General features: G+C 41.2%; 1 protein-coding gene across 3 annotated transcripts; it reads right to left on the reverse strand.

Annotated features, from left to right (window-relative positions):
• Window positions 1-297: 297 nt before the first annotated feature.
• Window positions 298-4231, reverse strand: LOC147446801 (tubby-like protein 4). 3 transcript variants are annotated; one of them, XM_086522780.1, is made up of 11 exons: window positions 3774-4231; window positions 2849-3636; window positions 2490-2601; window positions 2218-2397; window positions 2031-2086; window positions 1837-1933; window positions 1664-1768; window positions 1476-1568; window positions 1307-1374; window positions 1107-1230; window positions 298-1030 (listed from the first exon to the last, which is right to left on the reverse strand). In XM_086522780.1, exons 2-10 carry the CDS (start codon window positions 3406-3408, stop codon window positions 1155-1157), a joined length of 1347 nt encoding a protein of 448 aa, XP_086378906.1. In that variant the 5' UTR covers window positions 3409-3636; window positions 3774-4231; the 3' UTR covers window positions 298-1030; window positions 1107-1154. The 3 variants fall into 3 exon arrangements, with proteins under 3 accessions (XP_086378906.1, XP_086378905.1, XP_086378907.1); XM_086522779.1 differs by having other exon boundaries at window positions 2849-3647; XM_086522781.1 differs by having other exon boundaries at window positions 1664-1750; window positions 2849-3647; window positions 3774-4226.
• Between the last annotated feature and the right edge of the window lie 21302 nt (window positions 4232-25533).

Genomic DNA, 25533 nt, shown 5'->3' on the forward strand with positions numbered 1-25533 from the left:
TACCACATATCTGTTTTGGTAAAATACAGGCATGGGTGAGCTTGTCAGAAAACTCCTCCACTTGTGGTAACAGATATTTAATCTTAATGGTGACCGCATTCAAACCCTGGTAGTGAAGGCAGAAATCATCACTCCTACTTTAAATATAACTTCAGCCAACCATGAAGCCGTGAATATGTTGGATTCCTTCAAAAGCACTCCTCCATTCAATATGGTTATGGCTGGCTAAAAGCAATTCATACCTCATTGGCATACATACTTTCATACCTGACAGATTGCAGGAAATCAAACAGATACTAATACAAGCATCCACCCTTCAGAGCAAGGTAGCCTGATCATTTATGAAATATGAATCATTGACCCACATATATACCTAGATGAATCCAGGAAAAGCTCAGGTTCACCTAGAAAGATAAGAGCATCCAGCAGAGGACATAACCGCGCTGCAAGAAAATTCTTGAAGATCGTTGTGGAGTATAGCTTATGTGGTCTAAAGAACAACAAGATGTCGAGTTTTCTTCTTTCTTGTTATAATCACAGTTTATTAATGCTCGTTCTCAAATTCCCCTTAAGGATGCCTGTACTCGGCTCTGAGGGTGTCCGTCAATCCTACCTCTATTAATGTCCTCAGAACAATACACAGTGCACACATAAGATTCCCCTCTTTTTGAAAACTGATACCTATACTTGCCGCAAAGGGAGTCCGTCAATCCTACCTCTCTCCAGCCATTTCAGACAAATTCACAATCATCAACCTCGTTTCTGTTGATGGATGGAATGTATGGTCTGCCCATGATTAGGACACATCACACAGCATTAAATAAGGGTTAGAAGTTTGAAGTGCTGAGCTCATCCATGGCCTTAGAAAAAGGACTGCTTCTGGATATATCAGCATGATGTGCTTCTAACACTGGAACTCAATTTTATTAGGAATTGCTTTGTGATGCTGTTCTTCAAACTGAACAGCACAGCTTTGAGTCGATGGAAGCGAGGCACAATCCCAAATGCTTGGTAGGCAGTGAGTGGGAAGCTGAAATGCCAACGATTCAATTAGCAACCATCAGAGCTAAGCAAGCAGAAAAATTCGCACATTGCCAAGAACCTACCGATACTTCACGCTATACTTGGGAGTTGCCAAGTACAAATGCTGTCCTTCAAACTGAACAGCACAGCTTTGAGTCGATGGAAGCAAGGCAAATCCCAAAGGCTTGGTAGGCCGTGAGTGGGAAGCTGCAATCCCAGCAATTTGATTAGCAACCATCCGAGTCAAGCTAACAGAAAAATTTGCACATTGCCACGAACCTACCGATACTCCATGATATACTTGGAGTTGCCAACTTTCCCATGGAGTAAAATCACCTGTTTTCCATGTTCCTGAATCACAAGTGAAATTCAAGACTCTTGCAAGGAGGCATTCTCTTCAATAAGCTGAAAACATTCAGAAAAATTGAAGTCCTTGCCAGTGTAAATTCTACCTCCATTATAAGTTGAAAATTTTTGGAGGATGTTTGAACCCTGTAGCCGCTTCTAGTTCGATCACGATAATCCAGCTCATATCGTCTCATCTCCTGTGCAAAGGAAAAAGCAAATATGCATGTATCCTTACGTAAAATCTTGAAGCAAAGCAGCTCTTCATGCTACTGTGAGCCAGATGTTCGCTTACCCTGTTGTAGTAAGGTCTACGAGAACAAAGTTCATGAGTTTTCCCCATGTTCTCTTCCCAATTGCTAGCAAGCCCAATTGGCTCATGCTGCAAATTGACGAACCCCTTCAGACTAAAAAGGTGAATCCTCAGCATGTATCAGAAACAAGCAATTCTAAGAGTAAGTTGTGTACCTGAGTTGTGTTGCTTAAATGTAAAGATTGATACTTGGGAACATACACACGCATCACCCTAAATGTCCCTGTCAAGGTTGCCACTGTGGGCTCAAACCTGATACACCAAGTGAACAACAGCAAAAGATAAGCCTTCATTCTGAGCAGACAAATTGCAACAGCTACCACTACAAACCTCGTTCTTTAATGCTCACATTATGACTCCAAGCAGCTGTCTAGACCCCTGGAATTTGCGCACTGATGTCGTTGCCTGAAAGATACACAAATTAAACATTACCATTGAACTTAGTTGCTCAATTGTTTGGTACAATGACTATCCATGAGAACTTTTTGCTCCCAGATTTCAACAAAGAAAAGCATCATCTCAGACATTCAACAGACCTCATCCCAAATGTGGTACCGTGAACCAACAATATTGGCACTAACTCTTCCCAAGAAGCTCTCTTCACGCTTGGCATGTGAGGTTCCAGCTCCATTTTGACCTATAAAGAACTCTGAACGGCCTGATCGTCTCCGATGTCTAGCGACTGCGAGCCTACGATCCTGTCGGCCATGCCCCTCCTGAAAGTTACGTACGAGTGTGAAGTCTATACAGTTCTCTTTGCACAGCCGAAAACATGTAGAACACACTTTTCTGTGAGTACAAAGCATACGTCTGTGTAGAGAGAGTAAACAATGGGTCCATCTGCCCCTGGCTCACGCTCATGTAGTATGTAGCATGCACACCGCCCCACGTCCAATGGTAAAGGTCTACATAACAAGTACCTGCTTAGCATAAGCATTTAGGAATGCTTAGTACCTGCTTAAGGAGGCCCAACGTGTGCTTACACCGTTCAAAAAACATGTTAGAACAGCCATGTAGACATGCCTGCCTACGTACACTCCCAAACAAGCATGCACACACACTGATGAAGCAATTTTTTCAATGTCATAATAAAGTTCTTTGGAGTGAAAACAAAGAAAACAGGCTTCACCGTTTTCATCATGATAACAACCAACAGAGTTAAATTACCTGTTTCCAAGGGCTGACCATGCAGAGGCCGGAGCCACATCACAGTCCGGATCATCATCCCATACATGCAGGGGTCGATTTGGAGTAGGAGGTGCAAACAGTGGAGAAGAAGGTGCAAAGAGTGGATGTTTCTCAACAATTTCCCCCATTTCCTTGCATTCTTCGAGAACCAACCCTGCTTCCTTTGCACTAGCAGGTCTTGAGGGAACATTCTCGGGAAGAGAACCGAGCGTTCGTCTTGGGTTGGCCTCTTGAAGAAGAGTTTCACGGTCATGACCTGATCTGCAATTGCTTTTGCCCTCACCTTGAGCAAACAAACCTTTCTTGTTAACAAGAGAATTCTGAGCGCGCCTGCTGTTGGGAGGCCTGTTCTCCTTGGGGGCTTCTACGTTGTCACAAGCTACGGAAGTGCCCCTGCATAATTGAAGGCTCGACATTTGAGGCATAGCTTTCTGCTGGCGGTCATTCCTGTTCTCCGAACTGGAGTCATTGAGTGGGCTTGTGTACACTGATTTGTACAGTTGGTGCGGAGAAAGGAAGGACCTTTTGAACTTAGACATTTCAGCAAAGACGCTGGCTTTCTCAAATGCCAAGAATGAGCTTAGCTTTACTCATGAAAAAGAATGGCAGCCTTTACTGAACTCCCAACATGTCAATTCTAGGCTCCGGTGCTGGTGAAGAAACAGTACCATGGAATTGCTACTGGTGATATTCATAGGTAAATGGTAGCACAATCCTTGTCTTGACTCCTACTTATTAAGCCTCTGGCTGCAAGCTCCCATGGACTCCTGGCAAGGCACTTTGGAAAAGATGAGCAGAATTGAAGCAGATGACGAAATAATCCATGGCCTCAAACCACAAGAGAAGAACAAAAGAAATGTAATCGATATAATTCTGGTGCTGAATTGAGGAAAGTGCAACATACCTGAGAAAGAAAAGGAACTGTTGCAGAAATGTAGAGCTCGCAAACTGAGTTAATGGATTATTACATAGCGCCTTTGGCGCTGGATGCTTTGAAGGAAAGCAGGAAGCCTTCATTCACAGAGCCCTCGCAATAGAACTAAAGAAAAACTAAAAGAAACCTTTTGTTCTTCTGTGTGGATAACCGGTGCCTTTGAAGTTTGCGTGTGTGTGCTTGGCAGAAGCGAGAGCCACGGCGTTGGTGCTTTACGACTTCGTGCACTCAAGATTTCAAAAATTTTGCAGGCAAGTTTTGGGCGATGGGCGACGAGGACATGGCAGGAGGAGAGCGAGCCTCAGGAGAGCTAGTACTGCGTGCCCCATCAACGCTGGGAATGAGCGCAGCTGCTGTACTTCGTGAGACAGAGGTGTTCCTACCCCGTGTGTGTGTGTGTGTGTGTGTGTGTGTAGAGAGAGATGTCCGTTGTGTAAAACGCATTCAAAACCCAAATCTTTACTTTGCTCGCACTTGACATTACACTTTTAACTGAGGTCCCATGATGGGACAAGATCTATAACCCCTTGGCCCTTGGGCCTTCAACAATTTTGTAGGTCTAGGCTATTCTGCTCATAGCCTTACTTTGTATCACCACGTAAATGAGATGTAACCTTTTATCTCCCTTGGGCTAGTCCTCAACCCATCCTTGAGGACCTTGTATCTTCCATTTTTCTAATAACGAGTATGGCCGGTCGCCTTTGGCGGCCTCTCCTTCTCTCGCACCCCCCCCTCCCCCCCTCCTCCTCCTCTCTTTATCGGCATGTCTCTCTTATTGTGCACACATGCTGCAGTTCCAACCATCCTCAAAAGCATGGTCAATGCCATAGTTGTCATGTGCCATCGCCAATACATTCTTTTCCCTCCATCGAAACAACTCTCCAAGGCGGGGGGGGGGAACACTCCCATAGATTTCAAGGTCTAAAGATGACAACCGGTTTGCTACCATGTTGTCCCCACTCTCAATCAATAGCATGTCCCCTAGTTGCGACGATAACAACGATCGTCGTCAATTCTTTTGCGTGGCAACGCAATCTTTGTCACTTCCTGTCTCTGTCGGCAAGCTCTCTCTCTCTCTCTCTCTCTCTCTCTCTCTCTCTCTCTCTCTCTCTCTCACATACACACATACAAACGTAGAAATTGTAAAGAGAACCACACACATAAAAGTTGCCAGGTTCCTCTTTGTCTCTACCCATCCATGCACCATCACGCTTCTCTCGCTATCACCCAAGTGTGGTAGATTGGTTATGCCATTTTCCTCTTGAATAACAGGTCTTGAGTTCAACTCTCCTCGTCGAATAGATCTTTAAGGTCTCTTGGGAGAGTTTCCTACGACGTTAAAATTCTCTTCTTCTCGGGTGTGTGTGTGAGAGGAAAATGGTTCCTCTTTGTCTCTACCCATCCATGCACCATCACACTTCTCTCGCTATCAACCAAGTGTGGTTGATTGGTTATGCCATTTTCCTCTTGAATAACAGGTCTTGAGTTCAACTCTCCTCATCGAATAGATCTTTAAGGTCTCTTGGGAGAGTTTTCTACGACGTTAAAATTCTCTTCTTCTTCTCTCTCTCTTTTTTCTTCTCTCCCTCTCTCAAAGATACTCAGAATGTGAAACGTCGATGGGCATCGCCTGTTGCAATCTACAACCTATCCGCAGAGCATGCAAAAATCAATCTCTCTCTCTCTCTCTCTCTCTCTCTCTCTCTCTCTCTCTCTCTCTCTCTCTCTCTCTCTCTCTCTCTCTCTCTCTCTCTCTCTCTCTCTCTCTCTCTCTCTCTCTCTCTCTTGCATACACACGTACAAACGTAGACACTGTAGAGAGAATCATGCTGATATACTAGACTGGCCCTCGAATCCTCTCGACAATTAGCAATGAAAGGGGATACATCATGCTGGTATGCGCAACTGTCCTCGTGGTTTCAGAGACACGGGTTCAGTATGGAAAGATTACCCCCCTTCCAATACTCTCTTGAGGCTCCATCACTGGGAATTACACGAACGGAGATTAATAAAATCATCCCTCAGGATCTTATACAGTTGGATACTAAGAGGACATGGGTAGACCCTACACAAGAATTGGGCACGAAGATGGCCGACTATAAAGAAAACTTCCTACAGCTATCTGAAGATGGATTTGTGATTTGCCCGAGCTACATGGATACCCACCTATCTCATGGTTTGAGATGTGCTATTGGTCAGATTCGTATATCCTCACACCATCTGGAAATTGAATTTGGCAGATTTAGGGGAATCCACCTGAGAGCAGAATTTGCAAGTTATGCGGAATGGAGCCGGAGACAGAATTACACTACATATGCCATTGCACCGTATACTATGAGATACGTGGGCGTTTCCATTACCTATTTAAAGAAGGCTTTGGACCTCTAGATAGAGTCATGCAATACCAAGATCAAAGATGCTTAGGCTTGTACCTACTGGAACTACATCGGCACAGGGATAATCTAATGACAAGACAAAGAACATTACAGCCTCAGAGGCAGATCACAGATTTCTTTGGATCGAGAGAAGCAGGAGTGGAAGGAGAAGCAAGAGGCCAGCAGCCAGCACAAAGGAGTACCCACATTCATACCAAAGGCACCCTCATTGACAGGGCAAATGAGCTTAGGAAATCGAGACGACCACGACCGAGATGCAGAAGCACACTTCATCGGAGGAGACTACAACAAAGGATTAGAAGCATTCTAGCCAGACACCCAGAATGCTCCTAAGAAGTTTATTTATACTTTGTATTTAGTTTTTCACATTCACATTTATTTTCACACTTTTCACACTTAGTACTTTGGTACTAAGGTACCCAGACATTGTAACACATTCACCACTTTTGTATCAGTTTGGTCTCATAGGTCATTCTGGTCTTTTGAAGACGTTAATATAACATTTCATTTCATTTCTCTCTCTCTCTCTCTCTCTCTCTCTCTCTCTCTCTCTCTCTCTCTCTCTCTCTCTCTCTCTCTCTCTCTCTCTCTCTCTCTCTCAAACGCAACAATGTTCGGGGAAAGTGTGCCGCCGCTTAGCCTTGAGCCATTTGAGGGGGAGAAGGAGAAAATCTGCTTGTAAAATCTAAGAAAATAGAGATAAATTGCAAAATGTGCCCATTATTTTGGAAAATTGCCTCTTTGAATCTAGATTCTACCTTGGAGGGAGTTTTGTATATTTTGTTAAATTGATTTTTCCCAAACACTGGAACATAGAAGATTCTCTGTGTGTGTGTGTGTGTGTGTGTGTGTGTGTGTGTGTGTGTGTGTGTGTGTGTGTGTGTGTGTGGATGGGCATGGATGCAAAGTCGCAACTCGCAGACATGACAAGCATGACTTCGCTGCCGCTTCATTAACCCAAACGGTGCCAGGACGTTTTGAATCCGTGGTCCTTCGGTCAACCACCTTCGATGCTGCAAATCCATGCTCTTTCTCTCTCTTGAGTCTCTTCGTGCAATCTCTGTCCGCTGCCGGGCGCCAGGGCACACTTGCTAGATCGAGTTGCTTCTGCCATGTGTCCGAGGAAGGGGGCCAGAATCCCTTCCCCCATGTAACATTCAATGGCCTAATAACTTGTGTGTAGCGGAAATTAGCATGAGCATAGTGGGCATTTCATTAGAATAGATTCCTAATGAGAATTACAAGAGTGCTTGGGTGGAGAGAGCAACAAAAAGCATAACACCTAGTTAGATAGCATGAACAATACTTTCAAAAAAGAGAGAAATTAAGCTATTGACAACAGTTGAGGATCGGATTTGCATGGAGCCGGTCCCCCCTCCAAAAGGCTTTGTATTATGGTTTCTCCCATCAAGAGAGACATTGTACAATACAATTCTTTGTGTTCCTTCAAGACTAGCTAGTGCAATGAAGATGAAAGCTTCATGCACTAAGCAAAACACTTAGCAAACACAACATCAATTATCCCCGGTCTCAGACCCAAGACCTCACACACCTTCGAAGATGGTGAGAGCTAGCAGGGTATGAGAGTAGATTGAGAGGAAGAAGGAGTATCTTACGAGAAAGATGTACATCTCCTCACATAATCACTCATATTAGCATAGCTTAGCTTAGTAATTAGCATGGTAGAGGAGATGAGCATGCATTGAAGCTTGGCTCTTGGTTGGATTTGCATCCACATGCCAATAGTGTGTCGATGTAGGCTTCTATCTCACAAGCTTGGAGTAGGTGATGAGCTCTCCATTAAAGCTTGTGAAGAGATAGTCTTCTTTACTTCACACATAGACTGTGTGTGAGTGTGTGTGTGATAATGCCTTGCAAAAATCAGCCCCCTCTCTCTCTTGGGGCAGCCCTCTTGCTAATTGCTCTTGCTATCCTCCCATTGAACCTCCCCAGGGCTAGCCTATCACCATTAAGCAGTATAAGTGATAGCCTTCTGACATGTGTCCCCCTTTCCCCTTTTGTGAGAGCTTTAGGTAATTTAATAATTAAACTAAACTCTCATTGCACCCCTTTGCCTCCTGGCCAATAGGAATCAGGCAAGCCATTGGGCTGCTGAATGCTCATTGGACCCCTTGGGAGACTGTCCAATAGTCATCTAGGAGACTTAATTCTCATTGGTTCTTTTATTAAGTGTTTTTAAATTAATTAAACTAGATTTACTCTAGCCTAATTCTCATTGGTCCACCTCCAAGGCCATCCAATAGGAATTGGGTACACCTTGTGGGCATCTGGCCTAGGGAGCTGACATGTGTCCCTCATTCCCTTTGTGTAAAGGGAGCTTGTGTGTGTGTGTGTGTGGCTTTCTCTCTCATCCCCTAGAAGAAAGGCTCGCCCCCTCCCAAGTAGGGATTTGAAAAGACTTTTTGGTCACACACAAAGCATCCAATTTCCCCTAGGGTTGACCTTTGGACACAACCTTTGAATTTTGGAACCTTAGCATTTTGGAAGTCCTAATGGGCTGAACCTTAGGGTCTTTTTAGCCCATTATTGCACATGGCTCTTTTGAAGATGGCCCCCCCTTTGGATCCCTATTTTCCCTCCTTTGGATCCCTACTGTGGCCGGTCTGCTAGCTTAACCAATATTCTAGCTTTTTTTCCCTTGGCACTTCCCCATATTAAATGATGAGTTTAACATGAGAAAATCATTTAGGAGAATTCGATATTGATTATTATGATATTACCTCTCTCTTGAAATCATAGTCGTCCTCGACTATGGTGTAGAGAAGATAAAGCATATTCATGAGTCCTTTTCTTAGCGGGTAGAGGATCCCTATGTTACCCTACGACATCATTCCACAATGGATGACTAGTCCATTTGGCGCTTGAGAGCCTGAGGCTGCCGCAAGCATGTCTCCACATTAGTCGTATCAGTCTTCCATAGTAGAGTAACAAGCTCTACTTGGTGTTTGGGAGACGTCGTCTCCGCAAACTTGATCTAAGCATGCATACTACTTCATTTTTGTGCACAATAAAGAAAAAGAGAGTCTTATAAGACAAAAAACTTGTTCATTTTGTACATTTGCTTACTCTTAGGAAGCATTGTAAGCATTGACAAGGTTTAGGTTATCCTTTAATTGTATGCCTTGCATCCATCTAGCATCTTCAAAAGGATAATTCTTAAACTTAATAAGATATCGTCGGATAGTCTTACCACCTCTTAATACCTTGTCTTCATGTCGGAGAATGGACTCGGGCTGCAGCACCTCCTCTTGGTCCTCGATCTCCTGTGGGTCTTCAATAGTTGGTTCTTGAGGTGGCTCTCCATTATAATAGTATAGATATAGATTAATTTCAACTTTGTTCCCAAAAAAGAAAACAAATTTCACCTTCGCAGTTCAATTCAACAGATAATGAATCAAGTTCAAACCATGGATCATGGATCATAGATTGCTACTAATTTAACACTATAAATTGTAATGTATGACTAAGTGGCCATGTGCTTTGCTACCACTTTGAGCAAGAAGAAACTTGTTGCTCAACCCATCTCCATGTGTGACAAATGGATGCACCTCTCCAAGCATTATGCACATAGAGAACACATTGGATTGATGGTTGTGCATGCCCATCACTAGCTCTGTTATCACATTCTAGTACAATGGCAATTCTAGGAGATTGTACTCTTGTGGGGCTAGGGTTTTCAAAGCCAGTAACATTACCTTCATGGCCATCCATTGATGAAGCTTTTTGTTTAATTTCCCATAGGTTGCTTTTTGTAGCACATTGGCTATGGATTTGTCAGTTTAGGTGCCTGAGCTTTTGAATCTTCACCTTAGGTAGATGCTCTTGGAAGCTCGCTTTTAGCATGCATTTTCCTCGAGTCATTTGTTGAAGAAGACTTAAGCATGGCGGGTGAAACAGCTCTTGGACGTAGGCTCGCATTGTTCGTTGATGTCAATTAAACACTTGGAGCTTTAGAAAGCTGGACTTTACCATCTTCATTACTCGTCGACGGCTTTAACTAAGCTTGGGTCTCATTAGAGCTTCTAAAACTTGGTTTCAACAATGAAGTAGATCTCTTTAACAGAGAGGCTCCTTGAAGTTGAGCTCTATTTGTGTATCAAAGTTTGATGTTCTACTACCCATTATGAATATAACATCATTGTTTGTTTACGACCGCATGTGGAGAGAAGGCTTGAGAGCTTTGAAATAAGTGGTGTGTCATACAAATTAATTTCTAACCTTTTAAAAAAAAAAATCATCTGTATTTGACCACTTAAGTCTGGGGAAAATAAAAGTGAACAAGTGAAAATGATTATAGTGCTGATAAACTTAGTTCGGTCAAAGGCTTGGAACCAAAGGAAAGAAGTCTATAAAATAGTAAGGATGATTACTATTTAATTATCTCAGATCAAAGGTATAGATTAAGAAAGGATAAATATATCTCGAGCGACCTTGATCAAAGGTACATGACAAAGAGAGCTAATAAAAGCAAATATAAGAGTCTAAAAATAGAAACTAACTGTGTAAATTCCAACCAATCAAATTTACTCATTAGACTCCAAGTATGAAGCTTGATAAGCCTTAAAGAAATATTAAAACTTACCAGAGATAGTCTAAATTTAACAGATTTCGGGACTAGCTTCATAGAACCTCCAAAGGTCTGTGCTAAGGTTTTGCAAAGGAGGTGAAGCTCCAAAGCTAAAGGGTAAGTTTAATTTTTACCAGAGCACGTCCTAATTTAGTAGGTTTTAAATTAGTAGGTTGACTCTAGCCTAGGTCAACTTCTTTTTCAACGAGCCTCCAAAGGATAGTGCAAAGGTCTTGCAGAGGAGCTAGTAGAATTGAAGATAAGTTTTTAGGTTTTTTTTTATTAAAAGGAAAACCAAAGGCTAAGGTTAGATCATTCCTTCCCTATTTAGAAAGTTGACTATAGTTCTTCTCTTCCAAGTTTGGCTAGGCCACATGTCCAAAACTTGCTTTATGGGAAGTTGGACAATGTGTGTGCATGCATGCATGCATGTGTGTGTGTGTGTACACTTGCCAAAGACAAGTCAAAAGGAGGAGGGGCGAGTTTTTTTACAAGAGAGCAAGTGGGGGACATGTGTAAGCCCATGCATTAGTTATACTTTAAGCTTTTACTTGTCATTGGTCCATGTATCAAGTATTTTACTTTGAGAATTTTGGCAAGTGTAAAGGAGGGAAAAAGAGGGGGACTCGTGGGATTTTTGCTTGTCTCATTCTCAGGCTTTCTCTCAAGTGCCCCATTGTGGCTAAGCAAGCGCTCTCTCTCTCTCTCTCTCTCTCTCTCTCTCTCTCTCTCTCTCTCTCTCTCTCTCTCTCTCTCTATCATGGGAGCTCAAAAGATAATCTCCATGCTCAAACACTTGGCTATGGGTGCAAATCCAAGCAAGTAAGCTCATCTTCTTCACCTTCTTCTTCTCTATCATTCTAGTTATGCTAACAGTGTGCTCATGGAGTAAGCATAGAAGAAATTACTACTTATTTGCTTGAAAATTTGTTCTCTTCACCCTCATCTACCTCCATCGTCGTAATTTTTTCTCCGCGTTGGGGTGTTTAGGTCTTTTGAAGGGGTTACAACATGGAATCATGAAGCTCATCATCTTCATTGGTTCAAGGAAGCTCCACAAGAGCACAAGCTTGTATTGTAATCAGAGCTCACATTGAGAGAATTATAATAGAAAGTCCTTTTGGAGCGAGGACCACCTCCAAGAAAATACGATCCTCAACAAGTTCTCCATCAAGTATGGCACTTTCCCCTTCCTTGTGCCCAAGAGAAGCTCCATATACTCTCATCAAGCTGAAGAGAGCTCTAAATTTTACTTGTAAGTGGTATGCAACTTGTAAGTGGTATGCAACATTCATGAGAAGAACTATCCTACTCATGACTTGGAACTTTTAGCAGTTATTCATGCGCTGAAGTTATGGAGACATTATCTTCTTGGGCGCAAGTTTCAGCTGGTTACAAACCACAAGAGCTTAAAATGGATTTTTACTCAACCTATCCTCAATATGCGACAACGGCGATGGATAGAACTATTATAGGAATATGACCTTGACATAAAGTATAGACCAGGGAAGGAAAATGCAGTTGCAGATGGTCTTAGCCAAAAATCGTTTCTCGGAGCTATCTCTATTCCAAATAACCCTATCTGGGATAGGATCAAAGAAGCATCCTTCGAAGATCCAGAGTACCAACGTATGGCTTCATTAGTCCATCATAATAAGATGCCTGAAGCTAAAGATTACTCTCTTATGGGAGGATGTCTTTACTACAGACATAGACTCTGTGTACCCAGAGACCCAGCTTTAAAGAAGGCCATTCTATATGAAGCACACGATAGCCCTACATCCGGACACCCAAGCTATGCTAAAACTCTTCACGCCGTCAGAAGGAGTTATTTCTGGTCTGGAATGAAAGGAGACATACTTCGCTATGTGAGGCAATGTCTTTCTTGTCAACGGATAAAGGCCGAAAGGATCAAATTACCAGGGCAACTTCAACCTCTTGACATACCCCAGATGAAGTGGGAATGCATCAGTATGGATTTTGTTACAGGGTTACCTTCTACAGGAGGTTATGATTCTGTTTTCGTGGTTGTTGACATGCTCACAAAAGTGGCTCATCTAATACTCGTAAAGACAACCTTTACTGCTTCAGATATTAGTCGGGTATTCATCAAGGAGATTTTCAGGCTACATGGTCTACCCAAGCGTATTGTCAGTGATAGAGATGCCAAGTTTACATCAAAATTTTGGACTTCTCTTTTTCAATCTATTGGGTCACAATTAGCTTTCAGTACAGCATACCATCCACAAACAGATGGGCAAACTGAAAGAGTTAATCAAGTCATTGAGGACATTCTCAGAGCCTATTGTTCGCAAGAACCAAAGAAGTGGTTACAATATCTACCTTTGGTAGAATATGCTTATAACTCTTCCGAACACAGAAGCATTGGAATGTCACCTTTCAAAGCTCTTTATGGACAGGATTGTTTAGCACCACTGAACTTTTCAGATCCAACCATCAGAGTAGAAGCCTCTAGAAAGATGTTAGAAGATATGAAAGCACAGACTAGAGCCATTCGCCAGGACATTCAGGCAGCTCAAGATAGGCAGAAGCACTATGCAGATAAGAACCGCACAGATAGAACTTTCAAGGAAGGAGATAAGGTTTTTCTCCGAGTCCGACCTAAGAAAAGCAATTTATCGCTAGGCAGATACAAGAAGCTAAGCCCAAGGTATTGTGGACCATTTGAGATCGTTAAGGTTGTAAGTGACCAGGCCTACAAGCTAAAGTTACCTGCAAACTTGAAGGTTCATGATGTATTCCATGTCAGCTTACTCAAACCCTATATTCCCAATCCTGATCAATTCTTGGACTCAGATCAGGTAGTCATGCCAGCACAAGGAGTTCTCGAGCTCCAACCTGACTATGTACTTGAAACAAGGGAAAGAAAGTTACGCAACAGAACTATCACGGAGCATCTAGTAAAATGGAAGGGTTACCCTGAAGAAGATGCAACTTGGGAGGACGAATCGACGCTCTTAAAAGATTACCCAAACTCATTCTTGAGATGAGGACATCTCAAACTTTTCACGTTGGGGAGGTTGTAAGGTTTCTGACCCGATCACAAGAGCACCCTTGTACCACGAAATGAATACAATGGAATAAGTTACTATTTTTAGCAGTTTTCCAGATTCTGTCAGTGCCATGATGTTTAGAATGTTATAAAGCTTCAAAATGTGAATTAAAATAATTTTTGTGAAAAATTTCCAAAAATAGTAAGTTTTTGGTCACCCGACTGTCTAGTTTTGATCGTCTCGAAAAACTGCACCCGTACCTCAAATTTGAAAAAAAATGCATTTTCGGACCCCGGGGGCTGCTAAATATGGCAGGTACTTGGGCCAGTATGCCCTAGTTAGAGCTTCGTATGGCAATTTAAGGCATCAAAATCCGATTCGTATGACCCGTTTTAGCTTAGAACCAAATTTCCTAAAAATTGTCCTGGGAGGTACCGGGGGCTCGGAACTGTGTGGGAATAGGTCCCAGGCCACTCCAGATCATCTTTAGCAGCTAGGGGGCGCCCTCTTGCTTTGTGGGAGTCTTGGGAAATCTGCCAAGCCTGCAACTCAGTCTCAGAACCAGTTAACCAAGCCAACCTGACACTTGGTGGGCAGAGAACAGGACTTGCCATGCTTAACTGGAGAAGCTCCCAGATGCATTTAGCAACCCAGATCCATTTTCAGCCTGTAGGAGCCTATTTAAAGACTTGCACACACACACACACACACACACACACACACACACACACACACACACCTATGATCACACACACACACAGTGCATACACATACACCCACATACATTGGGAAGGTGCTGCCGGATCACACACCTATTGAAGAAGAAGCTAGGAGGGAGGTGCTGCCGAATTTTCATCTCAAGAAGCTCGATTAGATCAGAAAATCGAGAAGATTACCAACTCTTAATCACGGTAATGACAGTTTAATTAATGCCATCTGAAAATCCCTTTCTCTACCATCAAAAATTTCTCGTACATTATGCCTATTCCTAGCCGAAAATTTCTATGACTACTCTCTAAATTCTCCTTATTCGTACTCTATTATGTAATCATCATTCCATAGCTGAATTATCAGCCATTCTTCACTCTCGATTAATGATTAGAGCATAATTACCATAATCTTCTCTCTCTAGATAGCATAGTAATTAATCAGCAAGCTAGTATTTGTGCAGATTGAAGAGAATCACTATTGTAATCACTCATTAACATTGTAGCTTAATTGAATTCATTTCTCTTATGCATTAAGACGTAATTAAGGAGAAATTAATCCGTCATTAAGTCTCTAAGAATTGGTTTTTCCTCACACATATGCATAGGGTAAATCTGCATCATCTAATTGCTAGGAAATAGTTTAATCATACTTAATCCAATTCTCTGGTAATTCCAATAGTGAAACCCAAATTATTCTTGATCATGTAAGCCGAATAATTATCTTAGAGCCGGTTCCCATAGGATTATGTGCCATTCTTAATGATTGCTTTATGAAAGAAATCTAGACTCTCATATAGGAGGGATTAATTGATGTCACTAATCTACCCATTGGACTGTTATGATGCTTGTGAACCTTAGCTCTTTCTCCAAGCTAATCATTTAAAGTAGTGAGAAATGGCCCCGGTTAAGAGGACGCGCTTCGGTGGTGCCCATGATCGCGAGGCAGGAACGAGCAACGTCAACGGGAAGGGGAAGGCTCCCATGGAGGAACAAATACCGGCCATCTCACGGGCCATCGATGAAGAAGTGGAAGAGGTAGATCATATTTTTATTCAAGTTGTTTAAATTAACATTGCATACGCTAGTTAGGAATGCTCATATCCCCAAACGTGTTGGAGAAATCCGACGGAAACCTCGGCATTGAAATCATTGTACATTAAGTTCTAAAGTAGGAAGGTAATTGTTTGAAGGGTATGCTGTTTGCAATAGGAAAGAATGTTTGCTAGGGAAAATTTAGCTTGACATGTTCATTTTATTTCCAATGTTGAATCAGTCCTGACCCCCCTACTGATCACAGGGGGCAGAGTTCCTCGTTAAGGGCTCTCGAATCCACGACTTGCTTTCTATGCGGTGGATACCCACGACTTGCTTTCTATGTGGTGGGAACCCACGTCTTGCTTTCTATGCGGTGGACATACCTAGTTGTATGGGCAGCTAGGCGACAACGGGAGGAGTGAACTCTCGCTGGAGGGGGGATGTTGTACCTCCAGAACATTGGAATTTTTAATGAATAAGTTTGAGTAGAATTTTTACTAGAATATTGTCTTGGTGTTGTTTGCAATACTGGTTGAAGGGCTGTCTTAACGAACAATGTGCTTCGGAATTAAAACAAGGAATGTTTACGTTGAACAACCTTTGTGGTAGTAATTAGGTCACACAAGGAAGTGTGAGTGTGGGGGTGGAAAGTGGGGGTTTGGCTCAGGTTGCCAATGCCTACGAGATGGGTGGTCCCGATTGGTCGGGAACTCTCTATCCCCATAGTGCTTACTCGATATTAGTAATGCTCATTGCCCCTAGAGCGGGGAATTCTCGAGAGTACGTGCCTCTGAAACATGGGGAAAAAGGCACTCGAGGCTTCTCTCCTCTTGGAAGGTGGGTCATAGGATCGCTAGATAGTTTAAGTACGCTTCCCCTGCGAGGTGGAGCTAGATCTCGTTGCTAGTAGGCTTGAACTTGACTCACTTTGTGATGAGAGATCGTCCGCTAGTTGAACCCTGAACCATTTTGTTTGCTTCCACTATAGATGTAGTGGCCACCAGGTTTACCATCAGATCGTTGTTTGATACGACGGGGTGGGGACCTCACATTTGAGGTCTTGGGACCGAGGTCGGGGACAAGTTAATGCTTTCATTAGATTAAGTTACATACATAATTGTGGTGCATGAAGCTCTCTATCTTCAGTGCACCATTAAGGTCTCAAGAACCACAAAACTTGTGTTGTACCATGTCTCTCTTTATGGGAGAAGCTATAATACAAAAGCCTTTTGGAGGGGGACCGGCTCCATATAAAACCACTTCTCAACTGCAAGTTCTCTAATCCTCTCTCTTGCAAAGTATTTTTCATGCCAAGCTAATTAAGTATAATGGTTATGTTGCTACTTGTAATCAAATTTTCTCTATATTTTCTCAAAGTATTCTCATAAAAATGCTCACTACAGTTCTTTAAATTCCGCTATTCTCAATGTTCATAGTCCAATTCTATTCCATAGATTCCAAAAAGTAGAGCCTACAAGTAGATCTAGATGGTTGTGGCAAGTCAAGTTATGCAAATATAATCAACCAAAGAATAGGCGACACCATACATGAAATAGTCATTTAATCACTTTCGAGAAAAATGGATTTCTCCATTCTTATTTGCCAATTTTCATAATGACTATTTAAGTGAACAGAATGTCCATTGAGAGAAGGCACCACTTCTCAAGCATGCCATTGTTGATCACAATATCTGCAACGCAAGGAATTCAAAGGCATCACATCAAAGAGGTAATGATACATTGCATCACATACTAAGAGGCTTCAAGCGTTGGTAATGAATTGTGGAACCAGTGAAGTTTCTATTTTGGTGGACAAATCAAGTAGCAATTTTCTAGTTATGGTTTGTGCTAGTACATCTCATTGATGAAAAACAGGGAAAATACCATCTGTGACAAAAGGGAAATTGCATGCGCACATGAGGAGGTGGTTGGGTGGACGACACCAGGCTTATCAGTGTCAGAGATTGCAAGGAGAGATAGCCTTGGGTAGATTGTGTGACACAATTGCTGCAAATAGTGATGTATCACAATTTTATCACAGCCAAGCGACAGAGAAGGGAAGAGGGGCCTTGCTTGAAGTCAAAATAAAGGGCTAGGGTATGGAGGCTGAGTAGGTGAAGTGAGAGATAGCTATGGCAGTGGAGGTTCCAAATTTTTGCAGTTATGAGGTGAGTGTATGTAGAGAATTATAGAGACTTGGTGGGTTGGCTTCACTAGCATCGAGCTACAAGACTTGCACACTACAACATAGAGAGGACTCTTGTTGAGACTCTTCTATGCAAATACACATGCAATGATTAGAAGTGGGGACATATGGATTTTTGTTTCACATAATAACATCACTCAATCTCACCTATCCACGTGGACGGCCTAGGAATAAGTACGCCTTGCTTTTTTGTAGGCCACAATCCTCTTGGCAAAACTTCAAAACATCTCAATATCACATTAAGGTGAGTTGGACTAAAGTAATAGGGTGAATGCTATGCTGGCGTTTGCATATTAAAACCAAAAGTCGAAAATAAATTTTTAAGGTCCTTAAATGAAAGGACAATCTACATGAAGTACATTTTAAACCAGAAAGCTAAAAGAAACCATAAGAATCATAAATGATGCGACCCATTTATACAAACTAAAAACAAGACAACAAGTTTTCTAGAAAAAACTCCAGCTAGGAAAGGGAAAGCTAAGAGGGTACCAACATTGAAAACTAAACCTACCCTCTGCACATATATCCTCACCAGTTTAGTTTGACCCAGAGGCTCAAAATATGCACCAAGATGTCACATTTTCTCCTATGGCTTTACCCATGCCAACAAAAAGTTGAAGAGGAACCAAATGAAGAGACTCTCTACCTATTAAAATTAAATTTTAAATACAAGGATAAACAAGGAAAGCTCACTATGGCCTACATAAGGCTATAAGAAGAATTTAATAATAAAAGCATCTTTCTGAAAGAAAACAAAAAAGTGACATTTATTTTTTAAAACATTTGTTATCACAATAAAATATTATGTTGCTTGAAAAAAATGTAACAATAAACTATCTAGAGTACAATATATTCTAAGAAAGTGACATAGATGTTTTAAAACATTTTTTATCATAATAAAATATTATGTTTCTCAATAAACTATTTAGACTATAATATATTTCAAAAACATAAAAAATAATGTTTGAAGAACCACTTGGAAGCATTGCAGCAAAGTGAGAAAAACAAGGTGAGGAAACATGAAGGCCTTCTAAGTTAAGGAGAGGATGAGATTTATGGAGAGTAAGTGTCAATGAGTACCTAAAATCACGTGGAATTTTTGTTGTGTTTTATTATAAAATTATATTATCCATTATACATACATAATCACAAATGGTTTACCAAATACCCCTCTAATTTGTGAAAATTCCCAAAGTACTCCTCAAAGTTCAAAAATTCCCAAAATATCTCCGATATTTTGTCATCAAATACCTTGGTTGTGAGATTACATATCTCCAAAGATAAAAAAAATGTAGCTTTTCAAAAGAAGAATGATTGTCTATCAACACAAGATGCTAAAACTAGAATTTGAGCTGGTTATGTAGGGTTTGGAGATAAATTGCTTCATTATTTTTAGACATAATTGCCTTTTTTGTGGGGTAATTTACATGCTAAGCATTCAAACGGATCTCAATTGTAAAAAAGAAACAAAGATTAAAAAATATTGAACAATCGAACCAAAACAGATACAAGGGTATTTCAAATTTTTTTGAGACTTGAGGGATATTTTGGAGGTATTTTGGTAATTTATCATAAGAATAAAGTGAAAGGTGTACATTGCACATTATCATTTGAAACCAAAATAAAATAAAAAATAATAAAATAATAAAATAAAAAACACATCAAATAATTGAAACAAAAAAATATTTTATGTCTTCATAAAAAAATAGATTTAATAAGCATAGAAAATAATCAAACAATTTGATGAAATAATTTTTTGTGAAGTCCTTAAATGAAAGGACTCTTTATAAATCAAAATATTAAAAAAACTTTGATCAATAGATCTAACTCCTATGGATACACTCTTCTCGTCTTTTCTAGCAAAACATGAATGAAGCTTTGACAAATAACATCTATACTATATAATGCGGCTTAAATTTTTGAGCCCAAAGAAGGCATCCACGTGTTGGTTTTTGCTTCTTCTGCAAGGAGAATTGTACGATGTGCTCACATTTACTGTCCAGCCAGCTCGATGAAAGGACACTTGCAATTGCTATCCATGTTTACATTGTGTGTGTGTGTGTGTGTGTGTGTGTGTGTGTGTGTGAGAGAGAGAGAGAGAGAGAGAGAGAGAGAGAGGGAGAGCGTCGAGAAGTAATGTGATGCAGTGTGCACGATATGAGTTCCTACGTGTAGTGTGTGTTTGTGGGCAATGCAGAAGCCACTGACGAGCTCGACGATTAAGAGTGTTAAGAGCACCTGCTGTGACGCCTGCTATCCACTACAGTCTACAATGTGCACGCGTGTGTGAAACTAGAGAGAGAGAGAGAGAGAGAGAGAGAGAGAGAGAGAGAGAGAGAGAGAGAGAGAGAGAGAGAGGGAGATAATTACCCATTTTAAAAAAAGGGGTAAACTTGAAATTCTCACGGTTGAAGCTTTTATAGTTATTTACACTAAAACTTGTGAAAATTTCTCGATTTTCGTCAAGGATAGCTCAAAATCTAACCAAGATTTAATGATTTCAATGGTCAAAGAGAGAGAAGAAGAAGAAGGAGAGAATTTTTAACGTTGTAGAAAACTATCCCAAGAGACCTCAAAGATCTATCCGATGAGAGTTGCATTACCTACTACATCTGCTTCTCCCCATGGCCATCAAGAGAGACAAAGATGAGCCTCACATACCATAATGCACAAAGCTACACTAATAATATTTTTGGCGTTGTTGCTTGTGAAACTGCCTTCAAGAAAACTCCCAAGAACATCATCAAGATGTGCAATCAAAGCAAGGATGCTGCTCAAAAAGGTGATGTCAAGGATCCTGAGGCTGCTCATAAGGCCACCCAGGTGGGTGCCGCTAAATCTGCAAATACAAGGTTTGTGGAATGTCTGTAAAAGTTTGAGTGAACTCTTGAAGCTTTGCGCTTGACTGCGAAATCAGTCTCTAAGACATTTGAGGTTATCAAAGGGACACTCTTTGGAAAGGTTGATAAGGACAATAGGTGATGTTGTGTGGTGATCTTTTCACATACATAGTGTGCCTCAATAGTTGTTTATATTTGTCTTTGGTTTTTAGGAAAGGGATAATAATCCATGTTTTGTGCTTGCCCAGCAAGGTACATTGATCGTACGCATTTCAATGTTGTGTGGACATGCCTCTAGGTTTTCTCGAAGAGTTATTAAACTTCCAAAAGAAGGCTTTTTGTTTTGAGAGAGAGAGAGAGAGAGAGAGAGAGAGAGAGAGAGAGAGAGAGAGAGAGAGAGAGATGACCATTTGCAGCAAAGCATAACCATCGTTGGTTGTCTTTGCTTCTCTCCTCTCATTGATGAGAGTCGTCTTCAGAGCACAATGATGATGGCTTGGTAAACTATTACTTACACATCATATTATTCCTAGACTCTCGGAGTGGTTATGATGTGCTTCTTGAAAACTATGGATTGAAGCGTGCAAGGCTTTTATGTAAAGCACTAGAGACTGATATATGGAGGCTATGAGCTTTGCTGCCAAGATGCTTTAGTGAAGCATTATGGTCTCACAAATGGGAAGCGTGTGCATTTGATTGTGAAAGATTCAGAATAATAGGTAGTGACAATCGAAAGAGTTATTGGCAAGGAGCATACTTTTAAAATTGATAGAATGAAGAGCATTCAAGACTTGAAATAAGCCTTAATGATAAGCAATAAGTGGTGTTGAAAGGTCATAATCTCAGAGGATGACATGCTAATTCAGTAACTTTTGGTGGGGGATGATTCTTGCATATAGTGCACTTATTTTTAAGAAACATTGTAAATTAATAAGTCATGCTATTGGGGATGACATAAGAGGTATTAGAATTTTTTCAAAAAGTGAGGGGCAAACAGCTTAATGTTGCAAGGAAAAATGAGGACGCTTGCTTCCATCAAGCAAAGTAGAAGCAAAATTTGACAATCTTTTCGTAACAAAAAGTGGTGATATTGTTGAAAGCTTCTCAAAATGCAACATATCTTCAATGGTGTAGATCTCATGGAGCGTGTTAAAATTTTTCTAGAAGAGGGACATGCTCCTATTTTAGCTTGTGATGGGTCTCGAGCTGTATATTTTATGGAAGATGAATTTGAGTCTTACAATGTTGCGGTTTCCAAACTAGCGTAACGAGAAACCTATGGTTGTAAATAACCCTAAGGTTCTACATGTATCTCCCCTAAGGGTCTCCCTGTATCTCATAATCGAGAAGGTCTTAAACAAGCATGCTTTTGTGTGGAGTGGCAACTTTTCTTTTGAATCATAAGGCTGATATGAAACATGTAGGTAAAAAGCTCACTCAATTTTGTAGGAGTCCTCTCACTAGCTTTGGTGAAATGCCACCATGAATCTTATGGCCTGTCAAAATTTGTAAAAACTACTTCAACCCTTCCAAAAACAAGGTCTCTTCAAATGTATGTACATGCTTGGAGAACTTTGAAGAGTACATGGGTGAGGCTCAAGGTTTTATACAAGACGTACAGAAGATTGCTATCCTTGGCATATGCCTTGCTAATAAGATTGCTATTCTTAGCATACACCTTGCTAATATTGACAAAAATGGTGCAAACATATTGGCTTGCAAGGAAGCGGATGATTCCTAATGGAATAGTATGTTGGAGAAGCAAATGATTCAAAATAGAAGCATGCATTGGGGATGTCAAGTGCTAACATCAAGCTCAATTTTCTACTTGCAGATGTAGCCACGATATGCAAAAGCTGCTCAAGTTGGTCGCTACACACATAGCTACGTTTTCCCAACACTATTTGAGATCACTTTGATGGCTAGATGCAATTAGGGAACTCTAAACAAAGGGTGGTTGTGTGTGGGGAGAAGTAGTCGTCCTATTCATTCAGTGAGAGCACCAATTAGAGAGAGAGAGAGAGAGAGAGAGAGAGAGAGAGAGAGAGAGAAGAGGAGGAGGAGACTGCATGCCTTCTAGGCCTTGCTCACCTGCCACCACGCCTCACACTCTCCACCTTTCTTCCATTTTCACTTGAAGATAGCCATTAGTTTTTATCCAGCTTCGAAACCAGCAAGTACTATCCTCATCATGTCAGTATTGCTACTAGATCATCTACATGCATTCACGATTTTGATAAGAGCTTGATTGCATGACATCTCTTAGTAGTTTCTCTAATTCTGGTGCTCATGTGCTCAATCATGTCCCTAAACATATCAAATTGTAGAGAAGAATATAAAGAAGTTGAGAGGAGAAGTTTTCAATGTTGTAGGAACAATCTCAAGAGACGTGTAAGTTCTATGACATGGGGATTGATCTTAGACATTCTACTCAAGTGGAAACTCAGATAACCAATCTACAACTGGGGACTTTCCTCTTTTTATCATATATATTATGTCTCACCACCCCGCCCCTGCCCCCCCCCCCCCCCCCCCCCCCCCCCCCCCCCCCCCCCCCCACCCACACACACACACACACACCAATTAGAAGAGAATAATTTAGATTAATTTTTCACAGTAGAGAAACAATCATAAGAGGCCTCAACATCTATGGGATGAGTTGGAATTTGGAGTCTTGAAACAAGAGAGAGAGAGAGAGAGAGAGAGAGAGAGAGAGAGAGAGAGATAGATAGATTTTATTATCGTCCTCGGAGGTCAAATATGACCTATGGGACCAAAGTTACATGTGATGTAGTATGTGTATGGCTGATGAGTGACTCTCGATGCTCCAAAATTGTAGTGATGAGAGTCGCAATGGAGAGCCTACACTTTGGCTGGGAGAGGAAAGTGTGTAGGTCTAAGTTATGGCTAAAAATGTGAGAGAAGCAAGTTCGGATGTGATCAAAAGCTGAGCACTCTAGTAGTGTGTGGTACTCAGACTCTCGAACTTGCAGTGAGCATAATGTGCACAATCGATTTGACTCTTCTCCATTGCCCCAACGCCCTATCTCGCATCGAAGGAAATGGGAGCTAAGCCGAATTGTTGCGATAGTGCGTATCGCCGACAAGGGAATAGGCTCAAGCATGTAAGTGTGAGTACAGTTTCCTCTCTCAGCGAAGAACATGGTTTTGTAGTTGGGGGCAATATAGGTGGTATAATGTATGAAGCGTGACCCACCAGATTTCTCCCAAGCCGTAATACATTGGCGTTGTAGAAAAACTTCATTCACTTGAGAGTCAATTGAAGCATCATGTAGCAAGTGTAATGCATCCCATCTCCCAAACCACTTCTTTATGTCTTGCATCCATCCCGTGCTCAAGATCTTGCTTTTATGCGTCTTTTGAACTTTTTTGCTTGCTTCACATGCAATTGTAGGAAGTCGATGTGAGGGGTTTTGACGCATCTTTATCATGTACTCCACAACCCTTTCCATGCCCATAACCTCAATTGGAAGAGATCCCGACTCAAGAAGTAGGAGCATATATGGTGTTTGTGTCTTAACTTGGAGAAAGTTTGTAAGAAAACACTTTTGGACATTCTCAAACTCTTTCCAAGTAGACTTTGAGATGCTCCCGTCCCACACTTCAACTCCATAAAGAAGAACCGGTGTCACCAATGCATCAAAAAGATACTTCTTGAGAACCCAACACTTGATGTTTCCCGCATTACACATGTTCTCAAATGCATAATATGCTCTCTTTCCCGCTTCCAAACGATGCATAGCACATTCATGCCACTTGTGATTGGATGGAACCTCAAGGCCAAGGTACTTAAAGCTCTCAACAACTTCAAGTGTCTCGTTGTTGTACACAATGCATGGCTTCTCCTTATGGTTGGTTTTCACAAGCATAACCTTTGTTTTGGATTCATTTACAATCAGCCCACTATGCAAGCAAAAGTTCTCAAGGACAACCATAAGCTTTTGTGCATCTTCTAAAGTGTGTGCTAGAAGCACTACATCATCCGCATACAACAAAAGCATGATTACCGCATTGCAAATAGTGACCTCTTCAATGCCTTCTTCTTGCATAAAGTCAAGTACCATTTGTTCCAATTGATCGATGCATAGACCAAAGAGAGTTGGTGACAATGGACATCCTTGTTTAACCCCAATAGTGCTTACAAAAATTTCTAAAATTTCTCTTCCCATGAGCAATTGACAAATCACCTTCTCATAGATTCGAGAAACCGCAAGCATAAACTCACTTGGCACTTGGAGTTCTTCCATCCTTCTCCACAAATTGTTACGTGGAATCATATCAAAGGCTTTCTTAAAGTCCACAAAACAACAATACAATCGCTTGCCTTTCAACTGACTTTCCTCCATGAGAACACGAAGAGTGACAAGATGATCGATGGTGCTATGGCATCGACGAAAACCCGCTTGTCCCTTTGCACGCTTATCATTCTCTTCAGCCCAATCACTCAATTTCATCTCCATTATGCACCCAAACAACTTTGCCATAAGAGACCCAATCATTATAGTCCGGTAGTTGCTTACATTCTTTACATCCCCTCCTTTATGCAAAGGCTTAACCCAATTAGTACTCCAATCATAAGGCATACCATGTTGAAGTGCAAGGTTGAACATATCACACATCCACTCATAGGTAAAATCTCCCGTCCATTTGATCATCTCCGGCTTGATACCTTGAAGATCTCCCGCTTTGCGAGTGGCCAACTTTTCAAGCCCACCACATACATCCTCAATAGTAAAAAAAGACGGCATACATGGGAGTGAACCATAAAATGGCATTTTTTCAGTATTTTCTTGCTCATATAATTGCCTACAATGTGTGTACATATCCACTAGACTTAAGTTACCACAATTCTTAACCCGCTTGCCTCTCAAGTTTCTCCAAAATCTTCCACATGCATGTGCCTTTTCTTGGACTTGAAATT

Source organism: Adiantum capillus-veneris, chromosome 11 (assembly GCF_014529385.1).
Source record: "Adiantum capillus-veneris isolate H3 chromosome 11, ASM1452938v2, whole genome shotgun sequence".
Classification (NCBI taxonomy): Eukaryota; Viridiplantae; Streptophyta; class Polypodiopsida; order Polypodiales; family Pteridaceae; genus Adiantum; species Adiantum capillus-veneris.